The 26,772-nt window shown below is 39.8% G+C and overlaps 1 protein-coding gene across 1 annotated transcript; it reads right to left on the minus strand.

Moving 5' to 3' along the window:
- Nucleotides 1-1,566: 1,566 nt before the first annotated feature.
- Nucleotides 1,567-25,712, minus strand: ABHD3 (abhydrolase domain containing 3, phospholipase). Its single transcript, XM_053994680.1, has 9 exons — nt 25,463-25,712; nt 23,768-23,931; nt 20,990-21,172; nt 19,237-19,282; nt 16,319-16,431; nt 12,726-12,899; nt 12,028-12,076; nt 11,778-11,943; nt 1,567-3,627 (listed from the first exon to the last, which is right to left on the minus strand). Exons 1-9 carry the CDS (start codon nt 25,607-25,609, stop codon nt 3,449-3,451), a joined length of 1,221 nt encoding a protein of 406 aa, XP_053850655.1. The 5' UTR covers nt 25,610-25,712; the 3' UTR covers nt 1,567-3,448.
- Nucleotides 25,713-26,772: the final 1,060 nt, after the last annotated feature.

Below are 26,772 nucleotides of genomic sequence, written 5' to 3' on the forward strand. Positions count from 1 at the left end.
TTTTTTTTTTTTTTTTTTTTTTCTTTCCCAGGGGAAGGGGAACAGGAATAAAAAGAACTGCAGATAGCTACATCTGGAGGGAAGGCTGGTATAGTTGGCTTACAGAAATTTGGGTCTGGGACAGAGAGTTGATACATGTATGAGTGGTACACAGGGGTACACAGGGGTCCAGACCATTCCAGAAAAAGGAGAGGAGGCTGTTGTCTGAAACATTTGGGAACTGCTTAGATAAAGTAAGCTGTTCCATCCTGTTGATTTGAAGGGCTCAAACAGTTGACTATGAGATCTCAGCTGGAAATTGCAACATGGAAAAGGTAAGGAGAAGCTTCCTGAACCACTTCTGGGGAGTAATTCCTGAGTGTGGAACCCTTTTCCAGTCTCTGTAATGATGAGTCTTAGGCATCAGAGTGACTGCACTCTGCAACAGTCAGCATGTTGGTACCTGAAGTGTGACACTCAGTGCCACATTGACAGGACTATGTTGACCTACCTGGAGTCACTGCTGCTTTATTGGTGTTATCTTGACACTAGCTCCTGTGGAGTTGTAGACTGTCACCCACAGCCCTTTCTGCTAAGTATTTTAAATGGTACTGTTAAGTGTCTGAAAGAAGCATTAATTCTTCTGTTCAGTGTGAAATGTATACAATGGATTAGTTTCTTTGTATTTAAAGAACAATACTTGTCTATTGGAAATTTTTAGGTTTTTAAAGTATTTTCTTTTTTTTTTTTTTTTTTTTGCCAGGAGTGGACATAATAAATTACACATTTAAGTCTTGTTCTTTATGATATGGTACTAAGACAGCTGAGGCCATGAATGGCTCCTGGGTGACTGAAGGCCTCACAAAGAAAAAGAACTGTGCTATGCATTGACTCCAAGGGAAAATTGAGAAGAGGTGGATGTTCTAGAGCATGTATGTGATATATTCTGTCTTAGTCAGAAGGATGGAACAAGATAATCTCTAGAGGACCCCGCCAGCTTCAACTTCAGCTACTTTGGAATTCTGAACTAGGAAAAAAGTTTTTTTTAAGAGGTAGGTGTCTGCAGCCTTTGTGGATTGGAATGTCATTTTTGTCCTACTCCATCTTTTCAGTAATGAGTACATTGAGAACTAACAGCTTTCTGCCACATTCAGCATTACCTATCTCTGTTGATCCTGGATACTCAGATCACGTGAAAAGCCAAATAAAGACTCTGTGAATTCACACTGTTTTGAATAGAGGGCACACTGTGCTCACTTTATAAAAACTGTGTGTGAGGTACAAAGTTACTACACAGCAAAAATGTTTATGGCATTTGCTTCTAGCTTGTGTGTACCCTGTAAGATCTGAGGTGTCTGCATTTTTTGTTTCAGAAAATCTGACTGGGAAAGCTTGAAGATACCCATAATAAAATTTGATTGTTGCAACTGTGCTTTTTCCCTGATGGGGTGTAAGGACACTGTACATTACGGGGGGAGGGAACACCAGCTTTACAGATTTTTGCTTGATGTAGCTTTAAAGATAAATGTCTCATGGAGATCTGTATAGGGATCAGACATAAATTAAGACAGTGCAGAGAGACAGAAATTCTGGCATTAATCATAATACTTTTATTTAAACGGTAAGGTGTGATTCAATGTAAGTAGTTCTATTTTTATTAATACTTTATGCTGAATTTTGAACAGTACTGTACCTAAACAATTTTACAAATATAACACTAAATACACTGTTTATTGCTCTTTTTTTTGCATGAACATAAAATCTGGAAATGAATACAAGAATAAATAAGGCACCCTACTAATATGCTATTTTTCTGTATTGTAGCATGCAAAAAAATTCATTTTGCTTTTGTAAACTTTCCTAGTTTTTCTTATTAGAGATAAAATAAGAGTTTTGGGGAAGTGCCTGTTTGAAAAGTCAAAACTTGAAAGCACTTTTTCATTTTCTTAATTCAACCATCTACCTTACAAAACAGCTCTCGTATAGCATGTCCTAATTTCTTTTTCTAAATACAAAAAAAGTATTTTTGTTCCTCTTTTGCTGTTACTAAGAAACATGCCTTGCAAGAGGAGTGTTCACGTAGTGCTTGAGACAAAAGACCTGACTTGCTTTTTTTAGCTTCATTTTCTTCTTGTACTGACCCCTCTCAAAAGATAAAAATAAAAATGCAGTGGCATCTTTCCTGACTTCTTGTATGTGGCTGGGCCCAAATCAGTGATCAGCAAAAGATGGGAGCTCCACAGATGCTGCTTAAGGGCCTGTTCTAAATTTCAGTATGCCCTAAATTAGGGCTTCCCAACAGTTTCAAAATACATTCTGTCCAACTGTCCTTTCTCCATGCTGGCTGTCACTCTGTCAGGGCTCAGGAGAACAGCAATGCGTCGGCCACCCTCACAACTTGTAAGCCGCTAGGGCAGAAGTTGGGTTTGCAATGGCTTCAGTGATTTGACAACCTACTGCCAAAATGGTAACAAATGATTAAATAAACCAGAGGCATGACTCTGACCTCCATCCCAACTTTCTTTAAACAGTTTGTTCCATTCTTTTCAGAAATGATATGAGACAAAAGCTTTGAATTTGCTTTTTAATCTAAAGCAGAGTATATAATAATTTCTTGATGCTCTAATATTTATTCTTTACAACTGAAATGTTCTTGCAAGGTAATATAAACATAGCAGGTTCAGTCACCGAATTTACTAGTTATATGACATATGTGTTACTTATGTGACAACACCCAGCTTTACATAAACTCTGAAATGCAAAATGTCTTTTAATAACGTAAGTTATTACAGTACTTTTTTAAAGGAATCTTTTGGTTATATGTAAACACTATAAATTAGCTCTTTAAAAAATAATCATGTAAGACAAGTATGGCATTGACATAGTTTAAAAAACAATGAACAGCCCTAAATCTGAATACTCTCAGGGCAGAACAGCAAAAGCTGGTATCAATCTAATGTTGTGGAATAACATGCTGAAATTTTGACTTATTTGAAGACTCAGTACTTTTATTTGATCCCTCCTTTTGTTTTAATTTTTTAAGATTTTCACCATCAGTGCTCTAAGGAATGGGCCAACTGGTACTATATGTGACAGGATAATATAAGGTATTTTGAGTGTTGCCATTCCAATACTAAAAGCCATTTAAATAAAGTTTCCTAAATGCATACTGGTTTAAATTATAATCCTGAGGAATTATAATCTCTCTACTTGATAGCTTTGGTTAAGTGCAATTTGATATATGCAGAACACTATTTCATTTAAGGTCATTCTTAGTAAGGCATATTAAAAATAAATATAAAAGTGACAACATAATATTTAGTTTCTTGCTACAAAATCTTAGGCAAAAATATTTTTGCATGTAGTAATAGACTTTATCCATTTCCTGGCTTACAGGAGTTAAAATTTGTGCACTAAGCTTAACTGCCCTTGTCAGAATGTGCCACTGTGCTGTAACAGTGCTCCAAAGCTATATGCTAAAGATTTTATTTCCATGCTCAAACACAGCTTGCACAAACTGCTTGAAGACTCTGTCCATGTAAGTGCACTTCCTTGGCCATATTCCTTCCAGAAAACCGATATGGCCTCCACACGAAGTCAGAACCAAAGCAACGTTTGCATTTTGCTTGGCAGTTTCTACTGGTATAGCTGAAAAGGGGGGGAAAAACATTTTAAGTCCTTAACCTTCTATGAAATGCCAGGCATTGAAAAATTTCTCTTAAACATTTCTCATATTATGTACAAATAAATAGGCACAACATTATTTAAGTATATACTTAAATGTCTTACAGGGTTTAGAACCACAGCTGTATTAAAAGCCATTTTTCTCTTCATCATTAACTCACCTTACCTGTGTGATTTTTTTTCCCCTGGCTGTTGTAAAAATTCCAGCTTCATCTGTCTTTCACACTGATGGAACAGCACCCATGTTAATGCATACTTAGGATTAGCTATAAATAGTGTAAGTAAAAGGACAATCAGCCCTCTAATTTTTAACTGTTATTGCAATATTCAACTTTAGAAAAGCTGAGGAACTGGGACCTCAATTGCAATTGTATGAGACTCCAAGCACAGAACCTTTAATGTCAGAGTAAGATTTAGTCTGTAAGATATCCTATCACCTAATATAAAAAATTACCATTATATCTGATCTGCCATATGTTTACACCTGCATGTTTAAAGCATGCAAACACACTGGGGGATGGTTCTTGCCCTGAGGAGCCCATAATCTAAGACACAAGGTAAACAGAGAAAAGGAAGAGGCAAACAATTGTACAAGGACACAGAAAGCTGATCTGTGCCACCCAGGAGATTAGTGGCTCTCTACTGAATAGTGACTGCTAGAAATTATTTTAGAATATAGATTATTAGACTGGACAGTACAAGGATTTTTCTTTTGCTGGGTTAGGTTCCCTGATCTGATTAGCACTATAATCCAGTTCCCCATATTAATGCCAACATCTGAATAGTGGCAGCCACAGTCAGATGGAGCCTTCAGTGAGGTGGCCATTTCAGTAATGGCTTACAATTAGCCTAAAGTAATCAGTGAATGACACCTGAGATATGCACTGATCTGGAAATGTGTAGGAGGGAGGCTTCAGTGCCTCCTATTTTGACTCTGCATATAATGTGTGGCTTAATCAATTTCACCACCTGGGCAGTTCCCTTTCTGAAGGAAAATAGAGGTCACTTAGCACAGACTAACACCAGAGGAAGCAGCACTTTACAAAGGGTACTTGGTGCAATAGGATCACTCTAGTATCATTTGAACTGGTTGACACAGCAGTGGAGCATTATATCAAGGCTGCAAACACCACGGATCTATGAAAATTAAGTTATTTAAGCAAATTCCTCTGGAGTTTTAGGTATGCTAAGTAGACATCTGAATTAACAGAAATCTCAGCACACTTCAATAAAGAATGCATTTCAAATTTCCAGTTTTCAAGTAAGAAAGTTTATGAAACAGAAAAAAAAAATCATACAGATTTTTGATTATTTAGGACTGACAGAAAAAGTAACAGCAAAACAAAAATGCTTTGTCCAAAGAAGGGAGTAGCAGCAGTTTCACTGTGTTGTCTAAAAAAGGTTATGACAAGAAAATAATGCTGATTTTAAGTCATATACTGCTCTACTAAAAATGCCTTGTCACTACAACGCTAAGCAGCAAGTCGTTCACAAGATTTATATTACTTCTTCATTTATTTTAAAGTATTTTTGAATCAGATTCAATTTTGGGCATGTTCAGTTGTTCACATCCCTTTCTGACTGCAGTTCCTTCAGAGACACCTTTCAGTCATTCCCGTTTCTAGGAGTCTGTTCCTTTACCCCTTCATATATTTGCTATCTCAAAGGTCATTATCCTTGAATAGTCCTTATCTCTGCATATTATTGCCTTCTTCATAGATGTGCTCCTTACTTTAATTTGGATGCTGGCAAACTCTGTGTGCTTGAGATACCAGTTTGCCTTCATTTTCAGCAACTGGAGTAAGAGCACAGAGTAACCCTTTGCTTAGCCAAAAAAGGACCCCCAGTCAGAGTAAGTCACAGGAGAACTTGAGTGCAATGACTGTGGTGAACAGCTGTGCAACTTAAAATAGATCAGGGCAGAAGCACTGGACCTGTGGAGCCAGGGGAGCAGTCTGTGCCTCAGAGGTCCCCACCAGCAGTGCCTGGAACGACACGCTCTGTTCCACTCCGGGGCCTCAGCACGGATACAAAACCAACTGCCTGCAGAGCTGGCTTAGTGTCTGTTGTGAAGGTTTGTTACAAGCTCCCTGCCCATAACATAAAGTACCTGACCATGCCCTGGGGGAGCACAGACTGAGCTCCAGGGAGCAGTGGGGGCTCTCTTGCCAAATATCCGAGGTTCTTTGCTACTCAGTGCTATCCATTTCTTCCACTCTTTCCCTCCTTTCAAAACTGCAGGCATCTAAGTAGTTCGTAGATTCCAGCATTTACCAAGTGATTTTGGTTCTTTACTAGGAGGAAGAAACTCTGCTTCTTACTGTTTCTACAAGAAGTCGTTTTCCTTTGTTCAGTTGGAAAACTGAAAATACTGTATGCAGGATCTGGCCCTTTTAAAGCAGTACTGAGGCCAGACTAAAAAGTCAATGATGTAAAAGCCTAGACTGGGGAATAGCACATGCTGAGAACATGAGATGCAGAAAACAATGTGTTATTTCTTGCAATCCAACACATGCATTATTTTCAGACTCAGCACGCGCTTGTCTGGAGTTTTGCCTCAGTTAATCTGCTCAGCAATCTCTGATCTGCCTCTCTTGGATTCTGTGGAGGAACACATTGCCATGTACAAAGAGAGTGGCTGCAATTCAGGTCACCTTCTGCTGACTGCATAGGAATTTGCCCACTTATCTGTACCAAGTCATCTGCTCTTCTTCACTCCAGTAGCCTGTGGTCCATGTTACACAGAATCCCAAGAGAGAACTGGGGATCAGACACAAACCCCATGCTTGCTTCAGGCAATGAATCACCCTTTCCACACCCATTCTGCAGCTGTCTGCCTGGTCACTGAAGGGACTAATAAATTGCACAGGGTTTCTGTGCAAGGGTATGAGAAGGAATATGTGAGGAGAGACAGATTTGACCTCCAAGTATCAGAATAGGCATGAGAACCCCATCAGTCCTAACGGATTCAGGATCAGCTGCTAACTGGCCTGAACGTACCCCTTCACTCGCTAAAATGGGCAAAAACATGAGAGTCATTCAATTTGGCAGATTAGTGTCAATGTGAAGGGAGAATGTCCCTTCCTGACAAGAAACTGCTTTGCTGGGGGATTAAAAGGGAGATCCTAATAAATGTCTCCTCTACTGTACCAACCCAGCTGGGGAAGTCCTTACAGGCCACCAATCTCACCATGACCTCTGCATGCCTGTCATTACGAGGTTGCCAGTGTAATCACGGCTCCCAAATCAGTTTGCTGGTGGTCATTCATTCCCAAACTGGTTGGCAATACTGTAGTGGGTGCCATGTGCTGCCTGCCTCCACACAGCTACAGTGGCTCTTTCCTGGAAGCCTACCAGTCCTGCATTAGGATGCTGATTATTTTCCATGCCTGATAAGGTGCAAGCTACATGCAGGTCTTTACAAATGTCATCTTCCCATCCTGAAATTCCTTCTATTTGTCCATGTAACTCCTCTCCAACAGAGTTTCTTGCTCTGGAGGTTCTCGGAAGAGAATTGAGTATATTGTGTTGCTCCTCAGTGCCAAAATGCAAATGATGCTTGGCAGTGGTGTAGTACTTTTCTCAAGGCTGTTCCTAGGGACTGTTAGCTATCCAATAAATAAAACCACAATGCAACAGAGTAAATTTTGCAATGTAAAAAGCAGATGAATGGAGCACTGGATGTATGCGTTCTAGGAGATAGGATTGCATGCCAAAAGATACCACTGTTCATTTTTGTCCACATGTAACCTTGTACTTAAGTTTCTTTTGGCCAAAATCTGTACTGCTGTTTGATCCAGCAAGCACAGACCTGATTTGTGATCACAGAACCACAATGTGAATACTTATATGCAGAATTACTTCATTCAAAACCAATTTGTTGTACATTCTTTGCCAAAAAAAAGTTATTATTTTCTTAAAGAACAAAAGAAAAAACATGTAAGTTACTGCTGTCAGACATTCAGTTTTTTGCTTGACTTCTCTCTGTTCCTTAAAATTTTAACCTAATTATTATCTGTCTGGCCATTTCTTGGCCATTTGGTCTCTTCTGACAACTTCATCCAACTGTGCTTTTTTATGTAACAGGATGTACACTAACACCTAAGACCATTCAAGTTTGAATTCAGGGGGACACAAAAGCTTCAGAGAATTCAATAAAATACATATAACTGAGCTTCAGACATGCACTTATTTGTCACAGTGGATCAGGAGGGAGCTGGCATGGTACCTAGCTCCAAGGGCAGGCTTCCAGCTCAGGCACAATGCTCATCAGCAGCAATTAGCCAAGCATTGGTAAAGTGAAATTCAAGTCAGATGCCTAATACACTGCTTAAAGTCTCTTCAGAGAAAACTGCCACTTCAGATGAAAAGTTAAATGTGACAGTGATAATGAATGCTATCACACCATCTTCCTGATTTATTTTTCACATTTACAAAATACAAGGGCTTGACTTGGCTTTATTACATATTTCCTGAAGCAGCAGTTTGTTTAAATTAGTTATGGTGAGAGAAGTGTCATGCAATGAAGAAAACATTTGTTTTCATTAGTCAGTATTATGCAATATGAGAATTGCATTCCAGAATTAAACTACAGATACATCAGCTGCCAAGCTCTGTGAACTTTAAACAGTAACATTAAGGAAGGACTGCAAATTGATTGCTTTTTCCTAATACTGGATTGAGATCAAATAGCACATTTTCACAATATATTTAAAAATAACTGCTGGGAAGTACAAAGTGTACCAAAAAGCACATGAGAAAAAATGATCAGGTAGTAACAAGCAACTGAGGCAGCATCTGCACTTTTTAAGGAAAGTATCTATTTAGGTCCACATTATGTAGTGACAAAGCAGACTTGGGTTTGTATCCCTCAAGCTCTGTTACTGGAAGATAGATGTGCCTGGTTTTATGGAAACTATTTAAATACAAAGGAATTCTGGCACAGCATTCTCCCTGATGAGTTTTCTAGGCTGGTTTCCCAGCTCTTGGAAACTACGGCTATCTACAACAGAACTGGAAGGTAGCTTAAAAGCTGGTTGGTATTACTGGGAGAAATGAGGCATGAAATAACCAGTCCCCAAAGTCAACAAAAGGCTGGGATTTGGATGAGTATGAATTTTGTGGCTTTGAATCCATGATACAGTTGTGAGTGGAAACTGCCTTTGGTTGCCACAGGCTTCTGTGTGTCCACACACAGAAGTTTTTAAGTTAGAAAAAAAAAAAGCCAGTTGCCAGAATGAAGTCACCTCCAAGAATAACACTAGCCCTTTATGTTTGCTAACATAAAACAGCTCACAGAAGATGTCAAGATGAACAAACTCCAGTAACTAATGGCAGCAGACATAAATCCCAGGCTGCTAATTGGGGTGCTCTGTGTCTCCTGCTAGCACAATTATTGTCACTGAGGGTACACAGCACAAACGAAAAAGGAGCCAAGGATAGACAGATATAACAGAGTCGTGCTATTAGCAGGAGATCAGCATTGTCATGGTGGCCCTTTCTGAGGTAAACTTGTTAAACTTGTCTCCACAAGTACAAGGGTTTATAGCTAACAGCATTAACTCTGTGTACAAGGAATAAACAAATGCCTAACCACCCAAATATCTTCATGGAGAAAGGCTGGTTACTGTCAGTTTTAAGAGAAGATGGACAGTCATTACAATAGACTTTTATCACTTCTTGTTGCAGAACTACTGGTGTTCTACCCTGCCCCCCTCTATAATTCAAGACTTCTAAGGCATCCTCACAATAGTTTAGATATATAATTTTACACAACCAACCATCCCACTGTTCACCAAGACTTGTGTTACTTTTACAAAAGAGCTTCAAGGATTGAGAGATCTATTACAGCTGTATTCTAAGGGGACTCAATCTTTGAGTACTCAAACTACACATCAGAGAACTGCTGAGGATGTAAGAGACCTCTTTGAGATCATCTAGTCCAACCCCCTGCTCCAGCAGGGTTACCAACAGCAGGTTTTCCATAACTGTGTCCAGTAATAATGTATCTCAATAGATGGAGATCACACAAACTATGCCAGATTTTGACCACTCTCACAAGTAAAAAAAAAAAAAAAAAAAGTGTTTTCTAGTGTTCAGATTGAATGTCATAGGGTCAGATCAATAGCTGGCTCTTGAGAGCTGGAGATAAAAAGGGGATGGAGTATCTACACTAATTTTCATCTAGGTAACAAATGTCCCAGTCCTAGTCATAATGGGCTGGGAAAGGTTAACAAATCTTTCAGGGACTGAGGCACATAGACTGGTTTACTGCTGTTGTCACTATGCTAACTAGGTAGACCCTGCCACAGTTATTACTTAACTTTAGACAAACCACAAACTAAGTTAGTGCTAAAAAAAGAGGTAAAGTCATTGTTCCCTCTCTCAGATACTCTGTGAAAGAAACAAGGCACAGGAGATGGACTCCCTGCAGTACTATGGGGAAAGTCATCTCCAGGGTCCTAAGACCTGTAAAAATGATCTTCAGAATCACTAGCCAGATTTTATATTTGGACATAGATTTTAGGGTTACAGCCCACCCATTCTCATATTCAGGCCATTATAAGCTTATAAGAGAACAAGCAACTATCTGATTTCAAGGAAAAAAAAATCCCACAGAGAAAATAAATACAAAAGGACTAACTGTTTCAGAAAGCCTTTGAACTGCAAATTTTTAAAGGTGCATACAGTATTCTACTATAATATTGCTATGTTTACCCAGATCTTATTTTTTTTTAAGCCTCTGTTTTGGCCAATGTAAGGGATAAGTATTTTGGCTAATCTAGAGTCATCATTTTTTCCCCTCATAGTAGGTGTCTGTCACCTCTTTACGTTGTTCATGCAAAGCACAGATGCTTTTTGTTCTAGAGAAGAAGAAATCAGACTTTTTCTAGTGCAATCTACTGGAGTGGCCCTTTTTATGTCTCTAACTTGTCTTCAAACTATAAATAGTAACATGTGTGCATGTTTCTGCATACAGATAAACAGTACACACAAAGAGACTCTTCCAGTTCTTTCATTTCTGCTTGTTGTTCTGATCTGTTTGCCTGCTCACTTTGGTTTCATGACTCATTCTGCAACAATCTCACTTCATTTGTGGTGGCAGAAGAAAACTTCCCAGAAATAAATCAGCTATATCAACTAAATTTTTAAAGGTGTCAGGTGCTCATTGCTGAAGTCTGCTGCCTCAAACAGCTGTTAATTTTTGTGGTTTTCTTCTACATTAGCTTTTGTTCTCCTTCTCTTCTCAGAAGTTATAACCAAAACACAGACCACAGGAACAAGCATATGTTTTCAGAGTAGTTAGCAACAGGGTTTTGATCTTCAGAGGAAAAGAAAAATGTTCATAATGATTACATGTTTGGCATGAAACAGAAAGAAAATGGAAAATGGAGTTTTCAGCCTGTTACTTAGCTGATATTGATGGTTCTTACCCATTTCAACGTGCCTCCTTCTAGGAGCTCACCTTGTACCTTGTGTGTATCTTTTCCCTTACCCTAGATTTTGGCCTACATGATTAGATGTAACTAACTAGTTGGGTTTTTTTTACTTTTAATTTACAGGCACGGGAGGTGACACTGAGATCAACAGATGAGGATTTCATGTCACCTCAAACATAAGCAACTCCCACACATTCTTTGTAGGGACTCAAAGAATGGCAAGAACCCACTTGTTTACAGTTTGAATTCTGAATGTCTACAGCCAGACAGAATGACATCAGAATCCAAGTTCCTTTTTTATGGGTTCTCTTCATACTTGGTGAACAGAAACAGATGCTTCTGAGAGGGCACTATGTCTGGTATCTTCCTTACAGTGAGATAACTCATACCCTAAATGTGTCTGATTCTTTCTTTTGTCTGTAAAAACTCCACTAATGCCTAATGAGGCCATCCCATATACTTCTGCATTCTGTACTAATCAAGTCTCTCCATCATCACCTGTTTTATATGTGTCTTAACTGCAAGACTGAGCCCTCCATGGAAGTTTTAATCCTATGTGCAAGTAACATTTAAATACACTTCTACACATAGGTCTGAGTTTATTCTCAAACGTATGTAGTTTGTCTTAATGACTGCATATACAGATAGATATATTTTAAAAAAGCCTAAACTTACCATGACCTGGTGAGAAAACATCATCCACAGAGTTTAGACATAACACTGGAATTCCTACTGACTTCAGCTTGCGACATGGGCTAGCATCTTCATAGTAATCATCAATTGAACGGTAGCCAAACATGACTGAAGTGAACTGCTTATCAAATTCTCTAATAGTTCTAGCCTGAAGTACAGAATTCAAATAGGGAACTATGTCAGCATTTGGAAAACAGCATCCAGCTCAAGCAGAAGTAACATTTTCACATACCTTCATCACAAGATCCATATCAAATAATTTCTCTAATATTTGTCGATGCCTAAAAAGAAGAATATAAAAATTGGAGGGCTTGTATTTTTGTTATGTAAACAAACATATAATTTTTCTGCTTTACAGAATCATTCATAGAAGTAACTGTCTAACATGCTTGTTTTTAATTTTCTGTCATACCAAAAACCTGTCTGGAATCCAAGAGCAGAATAATTGTTCATCCATATGTAGGCACATCCAGCAATATGGTAAAAAACTGCATAAGCCATGAGAAAGATGCCAAAGATAAGAGAACTTAAGATTTGGGAATACAAAATACACCCTGCTTTTATAAAGCCAATGATGAACTAGGCCTATCTGTGCTTTTGCAGCCAACACCAACTTAAAAAATTATTATATATGCAAATCTACTCAAAGTCAATATGTGCAAGTTCTAAAAATTTTAAAAATCCATTTACTTCATCTATAGATACAGAAGTAAATTGGGCTTGTTTCAAGTCCCTTGAGCAGCATATAAATTTAGTCACATTGATGACAAACTTTCTTGAAAAGATCTTTTTGATTTCAAAACTTACCAAATAATGCACAAAGAACAACTAGAGTTGTTACAGCATTAATTTTGCCAATATTTTTATACCTTCTGTCGATCTCATGTTAAAATCTTTCCACCTTGCTAAGTAGTTCAGAAGGCAACTCACCTGCTGATAGAGGATTGTAGACAAGTGGTCAAGTAATAGTTGAAAAGAAGCCAGTTTAGTGGTTTCTCCAGAGATTCTATAGATTCAAAAACATTCCAACCCGCAGAGAAAATTGCAGCTGCCATTAAAGGAGTGTCTCTGCCAGTTTTTCCCAGGTAATTTAAAAGAAGCATGCTACAAATGAAAAACAGAAACATACATACTATCAAACTGTTTGCTTTAATTTAGAGTAAATGTAACAGCCATGTTTTTGTCTGTTTTTCAGTAGTTTCTTGTACGAATCCTACAGTTGTGCCTAGTACACCTAGCAGGTAGTCACCTAATCAACATATGACTCATGAAGTTTTACTTTCTCTACTATCAGAGAGGAACAGGGTGCACTGTGTCGGGTGTGAGTAGGAGTGTATGAATTAGTCTTAAATCACCAAAGGGAGGCAAAAGTCAAATGATTCTTACTCATGGAACAAGTATTCCCAAGTGTTAGTAACTTTCACCATCTTACAAGCTCCTGGTCTTCCTGATGTGATAATTCTGATCAGCGTGCCTGACAAACACAAGCTGCCCCTGGCACACCTGCCTCACTATGAAGAAGTCTTTTGAGATTAAGGTAGTGCCATTACCTCACCTCACACATATGAAAGAACATAGCTCTTCTTTAACACAAAGTATGTGAAGTCTTGGATAATGAAAAAAAACTAGAGAAACAAAATTATGACCCAAATAAATGGCTCAGGTCTTGTCTTTCTGACCAGTTGCAACTTACAGTCTCTACTGCTAATGTACACTTGAGTTGAAAATGGGGGGAGTTCACAAGTATCTACTCTTCAAATGTAGAAAAAATAAAACAGCAGGAAAAGAGTAAAACAAAAATACTGGTGGAAAAGCTCTAAGTCTTACTTTACTGCCTGAGACCATAAAGTTTACAAGAAGCATTTTAATGCCAAATCTTCAACACAAACCACTACAGTTGATTAGTAACATTAAGATAGCTCCCTGAATTACCACACTCTGTACCTTGGCTCATCTACTGTACTTCAGGAGACAGCAACCTTTAGCAAAGACATTATGAACCAGCCTTCCATCACAGAGATTTTATCCCTCTGCACTACCTACCACATCAAAGAACAGCAGTCCAATAAACCAACCAAAAAAATGTTGCAGTAGCAGAAAAAACACTTCTCTAACAGAATTCACAGAGAATGTGTGGTGGAGAGAAGGCGTAAGAATCTTTAAGTTACAAAATGAAGTCCCTTTCCACAATACTACCTACAGAAGATAGTAGAACAGGTGGCCTTCCATTTACATTTATATGTCTGTGAAGTGAGTATCTATTTTAATTCTAAACTGGGGCAAATCTGTCTTATATAGATGATCTGACTATTCAGAAAATTCTGAAAAGCAGTAGATGATAAAAATTTCTGTAAGCTTAAGACAAGTGGATGATATTTGTACTATGTCCCTGATGAGATCTTTGTTCCTGCTTCATTTTAAACATTCAATGCTCCAATTAAATTTGAAGCAAGGAAACCATTCTCATGTAGACGATTATAGACTGTTCCAGTGTTCTGTACAATTAAGCAAATGCTTTCTGGTTGTGGTTCAGGATTTTAAAAACATATTGCAGGGGGAAGGTGGAACACCTTGCCTAAAATTGCCCAGTGGTGCTGGTTACATATAAGCCAGGAATACAACATAGATTCCCTGTGCCATTGTAACAGATTTTGTCAGTACTTTGTATAAGCCAAGGACAGAAATGACACTAAGGGCTGATGTGGCCTTTTGTACCAGTCTCAGAACTGCCAGCTTCTACCACACCTTCAGCCCTTCGTAACTGCCAGGCACAGGGAATTGTAGCCATCCCAGCATCAACTGCCACAGCAAGGCACAAGCAGACCAGATTTCTGTAGAGTGTGAAGGACAATATTTTTATATATTATCAAGGATCTAGATAGGAAAAATATTATTTGGATCTGCTATTCATATGTAATGAAGAACTGGTCAGGTAGAGAAGATGTAGAACAGTCTTGGCCACTGAGATGATGGTGGATTTTTAAGATGAGACATCAGTGGGTAAGGTAAGCAGCAGAATTACAATACTGGAGAGAGTCAGCTTTCATTTACTCAGATATCTGGTTGGCAAGATCTTACATTAGATGGCCCTGATGAGCAAAGGGGACTTTAAGGATAACCAAACATAAAGCAGAAGTGGGATACATTCTGATACGCAGGAATTTGAGCAAGAAAAGCAGAAAACCACATGGAGGAAAAAAACCCTTCTGACCAATTTCAAGGAGGAAGTATCCTTAAGGTGGAAGACAAGTGGTCTACCTGGGAAAACAGTCATTGCCCAAGCATGCAGGGATGCAGTTAGGAAAACAAGTTCAGCTGGAGCTGGAACAAGCAAGGGATGTGGAAGACAACAAGGGAAAGGTTTCTACATCAAGAACGGCTTCTGTAAGTCTTTTGGTACAGAAGATGACTGAGAACAAACAACATTTTCTTCTTTCCCCTCATGAGTGAAGCCAGTCATCTCTTCATAGAATGCAATCAGATCACCTGGGCATGTTTTGTCTTTGATGAAAACAGTCACCATAATTCCCCATATGCCTGGAAATGGCTCCCAGAAGATCTTCCCAAAAAACTGAAGTTAGGGTGACTAGCCTTTTTCCCTCCTGGGACCACTATTCAGAACAGGGAACCTAGTGACTAAACATTGCAAAAAAGCAAAAAATACCAGTCTTGAGCAAATATGTATTTATCTCAAAGCTCCTACAAGTCATTGATAGATTAATGGCAATATATAGTAATATATATAATATCAATATATATGGGCTGTATCTGCCGTCCCCCACAAAATTTATCAGAGGAAAGGGAAGTTTCAGGAAGTTACCATTGTGTCTGCAGTATTCCTAAGGAAAATTCTCCTCTGCTACAATTTTTGTTAAAGAGGCTGCTGGAATATTTCTGCTAGCTTCTAGCAGTGATTTTTTTTTTTCCTAAGAAACTGTGCTATCATTGTCTGTTCTCATTGTGCTTTCTGGAGAGAAGCCAGGACACAGCAAGTCTTAATACCACATGCTCTGCCAATCCATATCGGTTTGAACAACAATACTACTTCTTGCTTCTGAGCCAAACAAAGCAGATAGCCACACCTCTTCCAGCCTAACCTACCCACACACTGCAGAACACAGAGTGAAGACAAATCTTCTTGCCAGAGTTTGCTGTGAAACATGGTGTATTAGCTCAAGATCCAATTTTATATCCCTCTGTTCTGAAGACAGCCTCCATAGTTTCTGAAGACTGTATTGCCTACCTGTTTGGCTGTCAATCTGCCTGTCACTATTTCCTGTCTTTCTCTACCCCCCTCCCCCCAATTTTTAAATATTAGCCAATTTCAACCTTTCCTGACAAAGAGGTAAAAGCCTCAAAGATACAAAGTTTCTAAAAGTCTTCTGCATATTAACTGTTGAAGAGAAACCTAACTTGCTTGCAGGTCAGTAAGCAATTAAAGTATTCCAGAGTAATAATTTACAATCAGGCTACACCAGTCTTATGATCACAGTTAAACTGAGACTTGTGTTTCACCACCTTACCCTCCCATAGAAACACCTGCTGCCATAAATGGAGCTGAGGGGTGCAAGCTGTGCACATGATGAATAACAGTCTCTAAATCCTCTGTGTTAGCTGCACAGTAAGTCCTTGGTGTCTGTAAGGAGTCAAAAGGGGAAAAAAATGCCATTATAAGCTTTTGTATTATCCTTTCAGGACAAAGCAAACTGAACAGCAGATCGTTATATAAGAAGATAAATGTAGCATTTATTGTGAAGCTTCACTAAATGGCAAATAGAAATCCAGAACATTTCACAAGGAGGTGAAGGAAGGAGTTATTCTTGTTATCATTACAAAATAAAAGCGGTGACAGTTATCTTCAGTATCTGCAACCTCCAGGTCATTAGAAAAAATCTGAACAGAGAACAATGTGCTAAACTAGACAGAACTAGATAGGCACTGATATTTTTAAAATACCCCAAGGAAATAGAAACATTAAAAATGCTGTGGTTTACAGAAAAGAAAGTTATAACAACAATTTTAAAATATTCACCCACATTCAAATGCAAAAGAAAGCATTAGATTTCAAGTTCTGTCAGCCAGCATTTGAAAACTAACCCATATTTAGATTCTGTGTACAACACAACCAAATAAACAGATAGATAAATTCCCCAGTGTGGTTTGCCTAATTTAGTAATGTATTCTATTAACTAAAGCAATGAAACATGTATTATCAGTTCTTTATCCATCATTAGCGTCTCTTTAAATCCTGAATCGAGACATGGAATGACTTCTGCTGGCATCAGGCCGGGTAACCCCTTGGGTAAGATCTGGTTCACCACTTCCCTGCTATTGAAGGATAATCACAACTTTTGAGCCTCCCCTGCACAGACACCTGGAACAGTTCAACCTGAGGGACTATCTGGAGCAGTATGAGGGTGACAAGTCCATTTAGGCACCATAAGAATCACAGTGACATGAGTTTCTTTCTAATGGTGTTGTCCAGATCTCATCTACAGAGAAATAAAGTTTTTAACTTTAGAGCTGCTACGAACATGTTAGTGACCTGGACTTAAGTATAGGTACTGACTGAACTGCCAAAATTCAGTGACACATTAAAACTAAATATAAAAATACATAACTATGAGTTAATAGAACTTTTCTGTTGCCTGGAGCAATGATGGATTTCAAGGGTGTTTTTTTAATTGCTTTCAGTTAAACTGCCTGGCTATTTGTGGGTGATTTTAACAACATTAAACTAATTACTTAGAACACATTTAACAAGAATATTGAAATGTTGATGTCAAAGATGAGGAAATGGAAAGAAAAGCTAAATCTAGATAATTAAAACTGAAGACGTTTTTAATTTCCATTTATGTTGCATTTCCATTTCTCATCCACATTAATCACTCTTCACTGTTTTACATCCTATTAATTATAAACAGTGTGAATGTGTTTTATTTTAATTAAATTGTCACCCTTACAAGGAAAAATAAATTATTTTTGGTAACTAGGATCTAATGCATTCTAAGTGAAAGTGTACTTGATTAAAGTTTATAAAACTAAAGATATATCACCCATTTTAAATTCAGTTAATTCCAGACACTTTAATGTTTAACTATCTACAATTTGTATGAAGATATTTTAAAACACCATCTTAGCTCACAGTGGCTGCGGTCAATATAATATTCCAGAGCAATAATTCACAATGCCTTTCAATAATCAATGAGTACAGTATTTTTTAAGTAATTATTATTTGTTGTAAATTTGAATCTATCTTTAAAGTGACTAGAAAAAGTACTGCTTACATAACTAATTTCTACTGTGGTGCTTAACTATGCTTCAGACTCCTTAAGCAGGGATTTTATACTAAAGTGTTGAAACTACTTTGCAGAAAATGTGATAATTTCAGCTGGTTTGCTGCACCACAAGAACTTATAAAGATGTAAATCCGATTACAGTAAAATACACACAATGTATCCAAACAAGGGATCTTTTCTCTAAATGATTCAGAAATTCATCAATAAGGACTTTGTGTGTCATAAAACTGCTTTGTAGATCCATCTCCAAAAGTATGCAGAAAACTACTCTTAACATGGCAATATTTGCATTGAAATGCTTTATCTGATTATGGAAAACATTCTGAGCTTTTTAAAGTTTGAAACCAGGAGATTAAAAAAATGCTAAACAATGCCGAGTATTATGCACATTCCTTCCAGCTGCAGAATTGTCAACAGAACGCATATGAAAAAACAAAGCTTATTCAGCAATATTTCATCATGCCTTGTCCCTAGCTGCAGAAAACATTTAGCTTCAAGTTTTTTTTTTCATCTGAGGAATGGCCAGTTATTTCTAAGCAAACATGATATGTCTGTCCCCAGAAAATTGTGGTCTGTAGCTGAGTTTGTGTCATGATTGCTGAGAAAAATACAAGAACACGTGTAACTTTCAGGATACAGATATCCATGAAAAGCTGGTTCATTAATTTACTAACATGTAGTATGGATCAATTTTAATGGTACACCTTTTTAACCATATCAAAAATATAGTTTAAACTGGGAAAGAAATTACAGTGGGTTATATTTGGATATGTATGTTAAATCAATGGGAGAAAATTGTAATGATTGAGCAGAGATGTACACATTTTAGATACTGCAGTATTTTTGGAAAGAAAATGAAAGGATTGTTCATTTTAGTGTAACAGATACTATTAATTGAATAATTTCCTAAAATGAAATGTTCAGAAAAAATTGTGTGTTGACCAGTTGACCCTCTAGGGTTTCAAAATAAAAACTTAATATTGGCACATGATTGATCTACCAGACGGCTGAATTCTCTTCTCTGCATTTTCAACCTATGCTCTGAGTTTCTCTCATTTAAATCCAACTGTACAAATAGGCACAAATTATTTCATAATTACCACTTATAAGTGAGAGATGCTTATCTTAGAAGTCATCCTTACCAAAAGCTCCTCGCCAGCAATTCCCCGATTGTTAAAAACCACGCATCTAAAAATTGAGACAGTAAATTCAATTGTGCACATTGTTAATTTCACCAAAAGAGATAACTTAAGCACACAAAAAAATGAAAATACATAAAGAAAAGGGAGCCACTTCTATTAATAAGTTCAGCACATAAATATTTATAGACCTACAGATCCTAGAGGCTGACCTGTGTGGAACAAGCTTTACACCAAAATGGAGTTCGCTGAGGTCAGGGGGACTATCAGAGCTCTGTGATTTGTCGAGGGCAGATTGCAGGGTGAGAACCCCAAGGTTTAGCTGAAGATGGTACAGACATGTCCTGCCTGCACTCTGCAATGAGCTCTGACAGTGCAGGGCCCAGCCTAAAGCTGTGCTCTGAAAAAAGAACGTCAGAGATCCGTGTGTAGACATCCCCCAAAGCTACATAATTCTATTAAATTGGAAGAAATGAGCCAAGTCAAAATGATAATGACAGCTGGATCTAAGTTGCAGTTTCTTGGGAATGTAGTTTTTTTTTTTCATCTGGTACAGCAGAAGTTTTTGGTCTCTCTCTGTTGGTGGGAGTCTCTGAATCTTCTAGCAGTATTACCATGATTTAAGAATCCATACTTTCGCAATAAATATTACTTTTCTATTGCTCTTCTACCATCTCACTGAAATAATTTTATTAAATAATATAAATAGTCAGATGGGTTAAAGGCATGAAAGAATACTTATTTTGATGTTTTTATCAAATATTGCTATTTAAACACAAAATTATAGCATTCTCTTGAAATCTGACCTAAAGATCCATTTTTTAATGTTCCACCTTCTTCCCTTAGGGGATGAAATGCAGATATAACTTCCAGTTTAAAAATTAATAGTAACAAGTTGTTGATTTCAGGGCTTTTCTCTGATATTTTTTACTGCTGAGTTTTACAGTGATTTAGAAAGTACTTTGAACAATTAAAGTGGTGCTTTACTTTCATAATTTAGTAAAGTAGCTCTCCAAATAGAGAAGAGATAGCCAAACATGTAGATAAAAGCTAATATATACATATTCAAAGAACTTACTGGAGTCAACACCAGAAGCCAACCTGCAAAGACAAAATCTAATATTCCAAATACAGATCCTGGAACAATGACAACTTATTTTAATGTGCAGCAGCAGCAATATGGTTACATAAAGGAGTCTACTCATCGACTAATCCACTTAAGTTACCCAAATCTGACCAGGAGCCTTAAGAATGAAACTGAATTACACAGTGACAATGAAGAGGTGACAGACCCCCTCAAATGCCATCAGTAGGAGTAGACTAGCTCTCCTTTCTGCACCCAGGAATTTGAGGCTGCTGAATCAAGCAATTTTGGCATTCAGAAGCTGACCTCCTCCAAGGCCTACTGCCAGCAACCATACACACAAGTTTTCTTGGAGCTGAATACAAACCCTTTCTCTAGAAAGTGTAAAGGTTAACACCTAAGGTAACTTAAGAAGCAGCAGCAAAGCCCTATGCAGACTTAGCTGGCGTTCACTGCAATCTCTGGGGCACATCTGTAGATATTAAAACAGCCCTTCCAAATGTACTGCCTCTTATATAATTCCACTGTGATTATTATTACTAATAACATTTTCTTACATAAACTACTGTATTCAGATCTAATTTGCCTTAGGAAAGCATCCAATACATATACATACTGATACTGGATCCTACCAGAAGCAGCAAAGTGAATAGCAATGAAAAACAACAGTACCTATATCCCAGTGTTTCGCTTTGATGGATCATATGAAGAATGTAGGATTCCTTGCTTGTTCCTGTCAGGCCAGGCAATAACAGGACAGTGGGTCTTGTGCTGGCATCTGGATAATATGAGCTGCCATTATTATCAAACCAATCCAGTGAAATCTGTCCTCCATCTGCTGTTTTAATGAGCTCACTGAAAGGTACATTTTAAGACAACACTGATTAGATTGAAAAATACATACATGCTATTAAGAGTGCAGTTTACAAATTAAGAGGCATGAATTCTGCATTTTTCATTAGGTTTTAATACTCAAAGTGCCACCTGACTAGGCATGTCTGCATTCAGAAGGAGTTACATGTAGAGCTGACAAGAGTTAGAACAGTCAATTTGCAGAGTAATTCCCATCCAGTAAATGAAGACAGTAAATGAAGACATGGCCTTTCATAATTTGCTGCTGATGTACTGGAAGCTTGTAACTAATGTGATTTTTGGCACTGCCTTGTGTTTTATAAAGGCATTTTGGTGTACTACAGAGTTCCTTTGAATCATCTGAGAATCTTTTGATAGCAAACTGGGTAATGTGATAAACATTTATCACTTTATTTTTCCCCTCTTCATCCAAACAAGTAGAATGTATAATGGATTGTTATATTTTAAACATGCAGAACACAGACACACACGACTGCATCTTTCACCCCAGACTGTGCTAGAATGCACTCTTACAGCATATATCTTAATAATGCAACAAATATTGCAATATATCTCAGGAAGATATACATGCATTAAACAATGACAAAAAATTTTCATTCTTTTTTTCAGAAACATATAAGTCTTCCCACTTCCTGGAAATTTGAGCAGTTAAAGTGCTACTTTACTTCCATAATTTAGAAAAGTAGTTATCCAAATGGAGAAGAGATAGCCAAACATGTAGATAAAAGCTAATATATACATGTTTGAATGGTTTGAGGGAGTTGGTGTGGAAACTGCTGAAGTGTAAGCCTACCTTGCATTTTATTTTTCTTTTGAAATTCTTGGTAATGACTACAGCAGATTTTAAAGGTGACCAGCCTTGTCGGACTCATTAGCTCAGCTTTGCCCTTTTTCAGTAATGGGAAGTAGATGCACTGCTAGTGAGTACTGCCAACACAATCCAAAATGGTGCAAAATAAGCACTGCTCCATGGAACTATGTTTCTTTTCTCAAAACCCTTGAAATAAAAGTGCACAAGAAGGACTAGAAGAAGTGGACATGGCCATACCACTGAAATGTTTCCTAGTTACTAAAACTAAGGAAAGCTGCTAAATGCTGAATCTATTCTACAGTGCAAGCAAAGCTGAAACAACTTGTGTTGCATCCAGGTTCCGGCGTATAAAAGTCCTTCTCCTTAGGTCTTGTGCCAAACGCTTCATTTGCCAGACTAAGTCTCATTTCTGTGTGAAAGAGATCAGCTGAGGACAAAAAATAAATATAAGGCATTTTTTCCCTCTTAGAATGAAGGAAATGTTGCCTTTCATGCCTCTTAGGCATGAAAGAACACAACAAATACTCCACAGGTAAAAGTTACTCTGAAAATCCCAGAAGTTCTGTATATTCAAAACGAGGCTGAATGTGGCTGTGCTATGGTTAAGGTACAACATGTTATTTTAATGGACAGATACAGTGACTGCATGACCTTTGCAAAATTATGGCATTCAAACACCAGAATACTTGATAAGCCAAGTAACTGTGCTACCATTCAGAGGGGCCTCTACAGGCTGCAGAAATGGGTTGACAGGAACTTCACCAGCTTCAGTGAGGGGAAGTGAAAGTCCTGGGCCTGGGAAGGAACAACCCCATGTACTAGGAGAGGCTGCCCATCTGGAAAACAGCTTGGCAGAAAAGGACCCAGAGGTGGACACCATGTTGAACACAAGCCAATCATGTGCCCTTGCAGGAACGATGGCCAAAAGTCTGGAGGTTGTGGAGGCTTAGAAGGTGTATAGCCAGCAGATTGAGGGAGATGATCCTGCCCCACTATGGAGCACTGGTGAGGCCATACCTGGAGAACTGAGTCCAGCTCTGAGCTCCCCAGTCCAAGGCAGACACGAACTGGAGATAGTCCAGCAAAGGGCCACAAAGACGATGAACAAACTGGAGCCTATCTCCTATGAGGAAAGGCTGGGACAGCTGGGACTGCTCAGCCTGAAGAAAAGGCTCAGAGGAAACTTAGTAATGTGTTTATATACCTGAAGGGAAGGTGCAAAGAGGATGGAGCCAGGCTCCTTTCAGTGGTGCCCACTGACAGAACAAGAGGCAGTGGTGCCCATTGACAGAACAAGAGGCAATGGGCCCAACCTGAAGCACTGGCACCATTTGCCATGGGGTATTGTGCAGTCACCATCCTTATGGAAATACAAAAGCTATTTTGACATGATCTGGGGCAATTGGCTCTGTGTAACCCTCCTTGGGCAAGGTGGTTGGACTAGGTGACCTCCAGAGGTCTTTTAAGACCTCATCCACTGTGTAATCATGTGAACATATAACCACATCAGTTCCTATATCATCACCCATATTTCATTGCTACAAAACTCTGAGCTAAAATAGGGCCATTTGGGAACACTGTCCTTTCAAACCTACTTCATATTGAATCCATGATAAAGGTAGTTCCAAGTCTATGACAAAGTTGTAAAGGTGAGCATAAAGCAAAAAAATACCAGGCACAAACTTGAGCAATGACAGTGGGTGTGCCACAGAGTAAGAGAACAGCTGGATATCAAATCAATCACTTTCCAGAATAAAGGCACTTACTTCCTGTACTGTACTTGGGGTCTAGATGTGATAAAGGGGCGCAGGAGTGTCTGTACCCGACCTTCCCAGCACCAAATCGTGGGATAGTAAGTTTCTGTCACAACAGGGCAATATTCCTCAAGAAAGCGGCAGAAACGGTCATTGCTTGCCACCAGCTGGGGTTTCTAGGAAAAGAGAATACAGTCAGACATGGGCTTTCTTATGAAACAAACTAAAAAACAAATAAAAAATAAATAAAGCTTATTTAAATCCTCTCTCAGTGAATTATTTTATCTATATAATCATTTGCAACGCTCTTACCTTTAATGGTACAAAGAGAAGTAAATGAAAACCAAAGTGCCAAAATGCCCAAGCAAAAAGTGAAACCCATTAAGCATAATGGATTCCTTACCTATTTCGAATAACACACTGATCTAGCTCTACTTTTATCAGTATTGTATCTTCACTGACAAATTAAAATCACACCGTTTCTTAGTAAACAAGAAAGATTTTACCAAGTCTGTTTTCTTGGACCACACAAAAATGACACTTAATTCATGTATGCACTTTGACCAGAGTACCTTTTTTAACCTGGTAGGACACTTCTCCTCCCATCTCATTCTACAGTACACAAGTGCATTGGTTCCTCCTCTCTAATAATGCTCTGCATGCAGACAATTTGCTTACAGTTTCCACTTGTTTACCAAACAACATGGAAAAGTCCCTGTATACCAAACATCTCAGATTTTAGCAACCATATTTCTTATACCTCTCTGTCACAATGACTCCCCAGCATGCAAGCATTAATAGGACAATAATACATGCTTTGAGGAAAGCCATTCCACATAAACAGCTATAATGGCACATCCTTAATTTTTCTCCTCTGACCAAAATCAAGTACTCTCTTCTCTATGAAGAGGAAGGCTATGTTCCCAGCGGTTCTCTGAAGGACTGTGGCAACACTCAGGTCCTGGGTCAAAAACCTTTTGATATGCGTATTTTCAAGTGATTACACATTCAACGAGGCGCTTCAGGGGAGGGCCACTTCAGATCTCGTCAGGCTCACTGTATCCAAGTAATTTGCGATTGCCTAATTTATCTGTAAAACTACTGCTGATGAGGAGATGCCCAAGAGTGCTCCAGCTCCCAAAACGCTGCCATGGTGCCCCCAGAGGTACTTGGATGGTACCGACGGGGACACAAGGGCAGCAAAACTACTTTATCACTTGCCAAGCTACTGAACCAAGTAGGTCGGGTTTGTGTTGTGGAGGGCAGTCTCCTAACCTCCCTTGCCAAACCATGGCACCCGGCCAAGCTCTCTAACTGGTACAATTGCATTTTGGGGACTGCCGAGACCGGAGCCTCTTCCCCTCCCAGATCGAGCAGGACCAGGGGAGCCCTCCCTCACCGCAGGCCGGCGGCCTCCGGGGGTCCCCGGCGGCCCCTGCACAAGATGCAGTCCCGGCGAGCGGGGAGGCTGCGCTGCCGGGCCCCTGTGGGGCTCCAGCGGGGTTTCGGCCGGCCGGGACCCCGGGGCGGCACCTCCAGGGGACGGACGAGGGATTTGAGGACAAGGCGGCCGCAGAGCCCTGCCCCCCCCAGCCATTTCAGGTGCGATCCCCTCGCCTACGGGCGGTGGGTCGCGGTGACCTTCGGGACTGTCCCCATCGGCGGGACACCTGCGGAGCCCGCCCGCCCCGCCGCCCTCCCGCTCACCTTGGCGATGCTGTTGAGGTAGTAGCAGGCGTAGGCGACACCGAAACCCAGTACCAGGGACAAGCCCACGCCGGAGCCGAAGAACCCCACGCGGACCTGGCTCTCCAGGTAGAGGGAGAGCTCCCTGGTCAGCACCTGCCAGTCCATCGCAACCGGGGGACGGCACGGCACGGCACCACACCCCGGCTGCCGCGGGCGAGCCCACCCCGGCGCCGAGGGAGGAGGAGGAGGAGGAAAGGGAGAAGGAGGAGCTGGCACCCGCCTCCCGCTGCTGCTGCCCGCGGCCCGCTCCGCGCTACAGCGCCGCCCCGGGACCGCCCCCGCCGCGGCCACCGGGGCCTGGGGCCGGCTTGGAGGGGCCGGGGCCGGGCTCGCTCGCAGCTTGCCCCGCAGGGGACGCAGTCGTGAGCCCGGCTTCTCCGCGGCAGTGCTGCCGGCATCGGCCGCCCCACGGCAGGTGACGTCTCGGTGCTCCTTCGGTGTCACCTTGCCCCGTCGCTTTGCCGGGAGGGCAGGGAGGGCGTGTGCGGGTGAGATAGGAAAGGGACCCGTCCAAAAGCGTAAGGAGCAGCCGATGCAGGTGTGTGGAAACTCAGTCACTGCCGGGCAGGGAAGAGGGAACATGGGCTTCCAGATGCAGCAGTGGTTAATCAGCAATCTCTCTCTAAATATTTTACCTGAGACAGAAGTGTGCTACTGCTCTTCCACTTACCACTGCTGTTACAAGGCCTTAGTGAAGACCAGAGAGGAGTAGAGGTATCTCCAATTCCCAAGAGAATTTTGGCCAGCTCCCTTTTCAGCTGTATGGATTGTTGCTTGGAGGCCCTCGTGTTTGCTAACTCAGCTTCATAAAAAGATGCACAGTGTCTGCCTCTTTTCCTTGGCAAAATCCTAGGAGCACAGCTGATAACACGAAGCTCCTGGAGCTGAGCATCTGCTGTTTGAGATGCATCCATGCACCACAGAACACAGAAGTACTTTCCCTCTCCTTATTTTATGGCCCCAGCTCCATGAACTGCTGAGAGAAGACAGACGTTGCTCAGTGAGACTCTTCACTTCTTACCTTATCTGTGTTTTCTTGCTATATCCAAATTTCAGAATAAAAAAAAAAAAAAAAAAGTATCAGCAGAAAAGCAAAAAAATGTCCTTTTTCATTTGCTCCTCCTAACTAAGACAGAGCTTACCAGAGAGATTCTGCTTTGACATAAAACATCTTGGTCCAAAATGTTCTTGTTCATCTTGGAAAGACTAACAAGAGTGTATTGCAGAGATATGAAGAACTTTTAAATACAGAACTTTTAAATACCTAT

The sequence above is a fragment of the Vidua macroura genome, chromosome 1 (assembly GCF_024509145.1).
Source record: "Vidua macroura isolate BioBank_ID:100142 chromosome 1, ASM2450914v1, whole genome shotgun sequence".
Taxonomy (NCBI): Eukaryota; Metazoa; Chordata; class Aves; order Passeriformes; family Viduidae; genus Vidua; species Vidua macroura.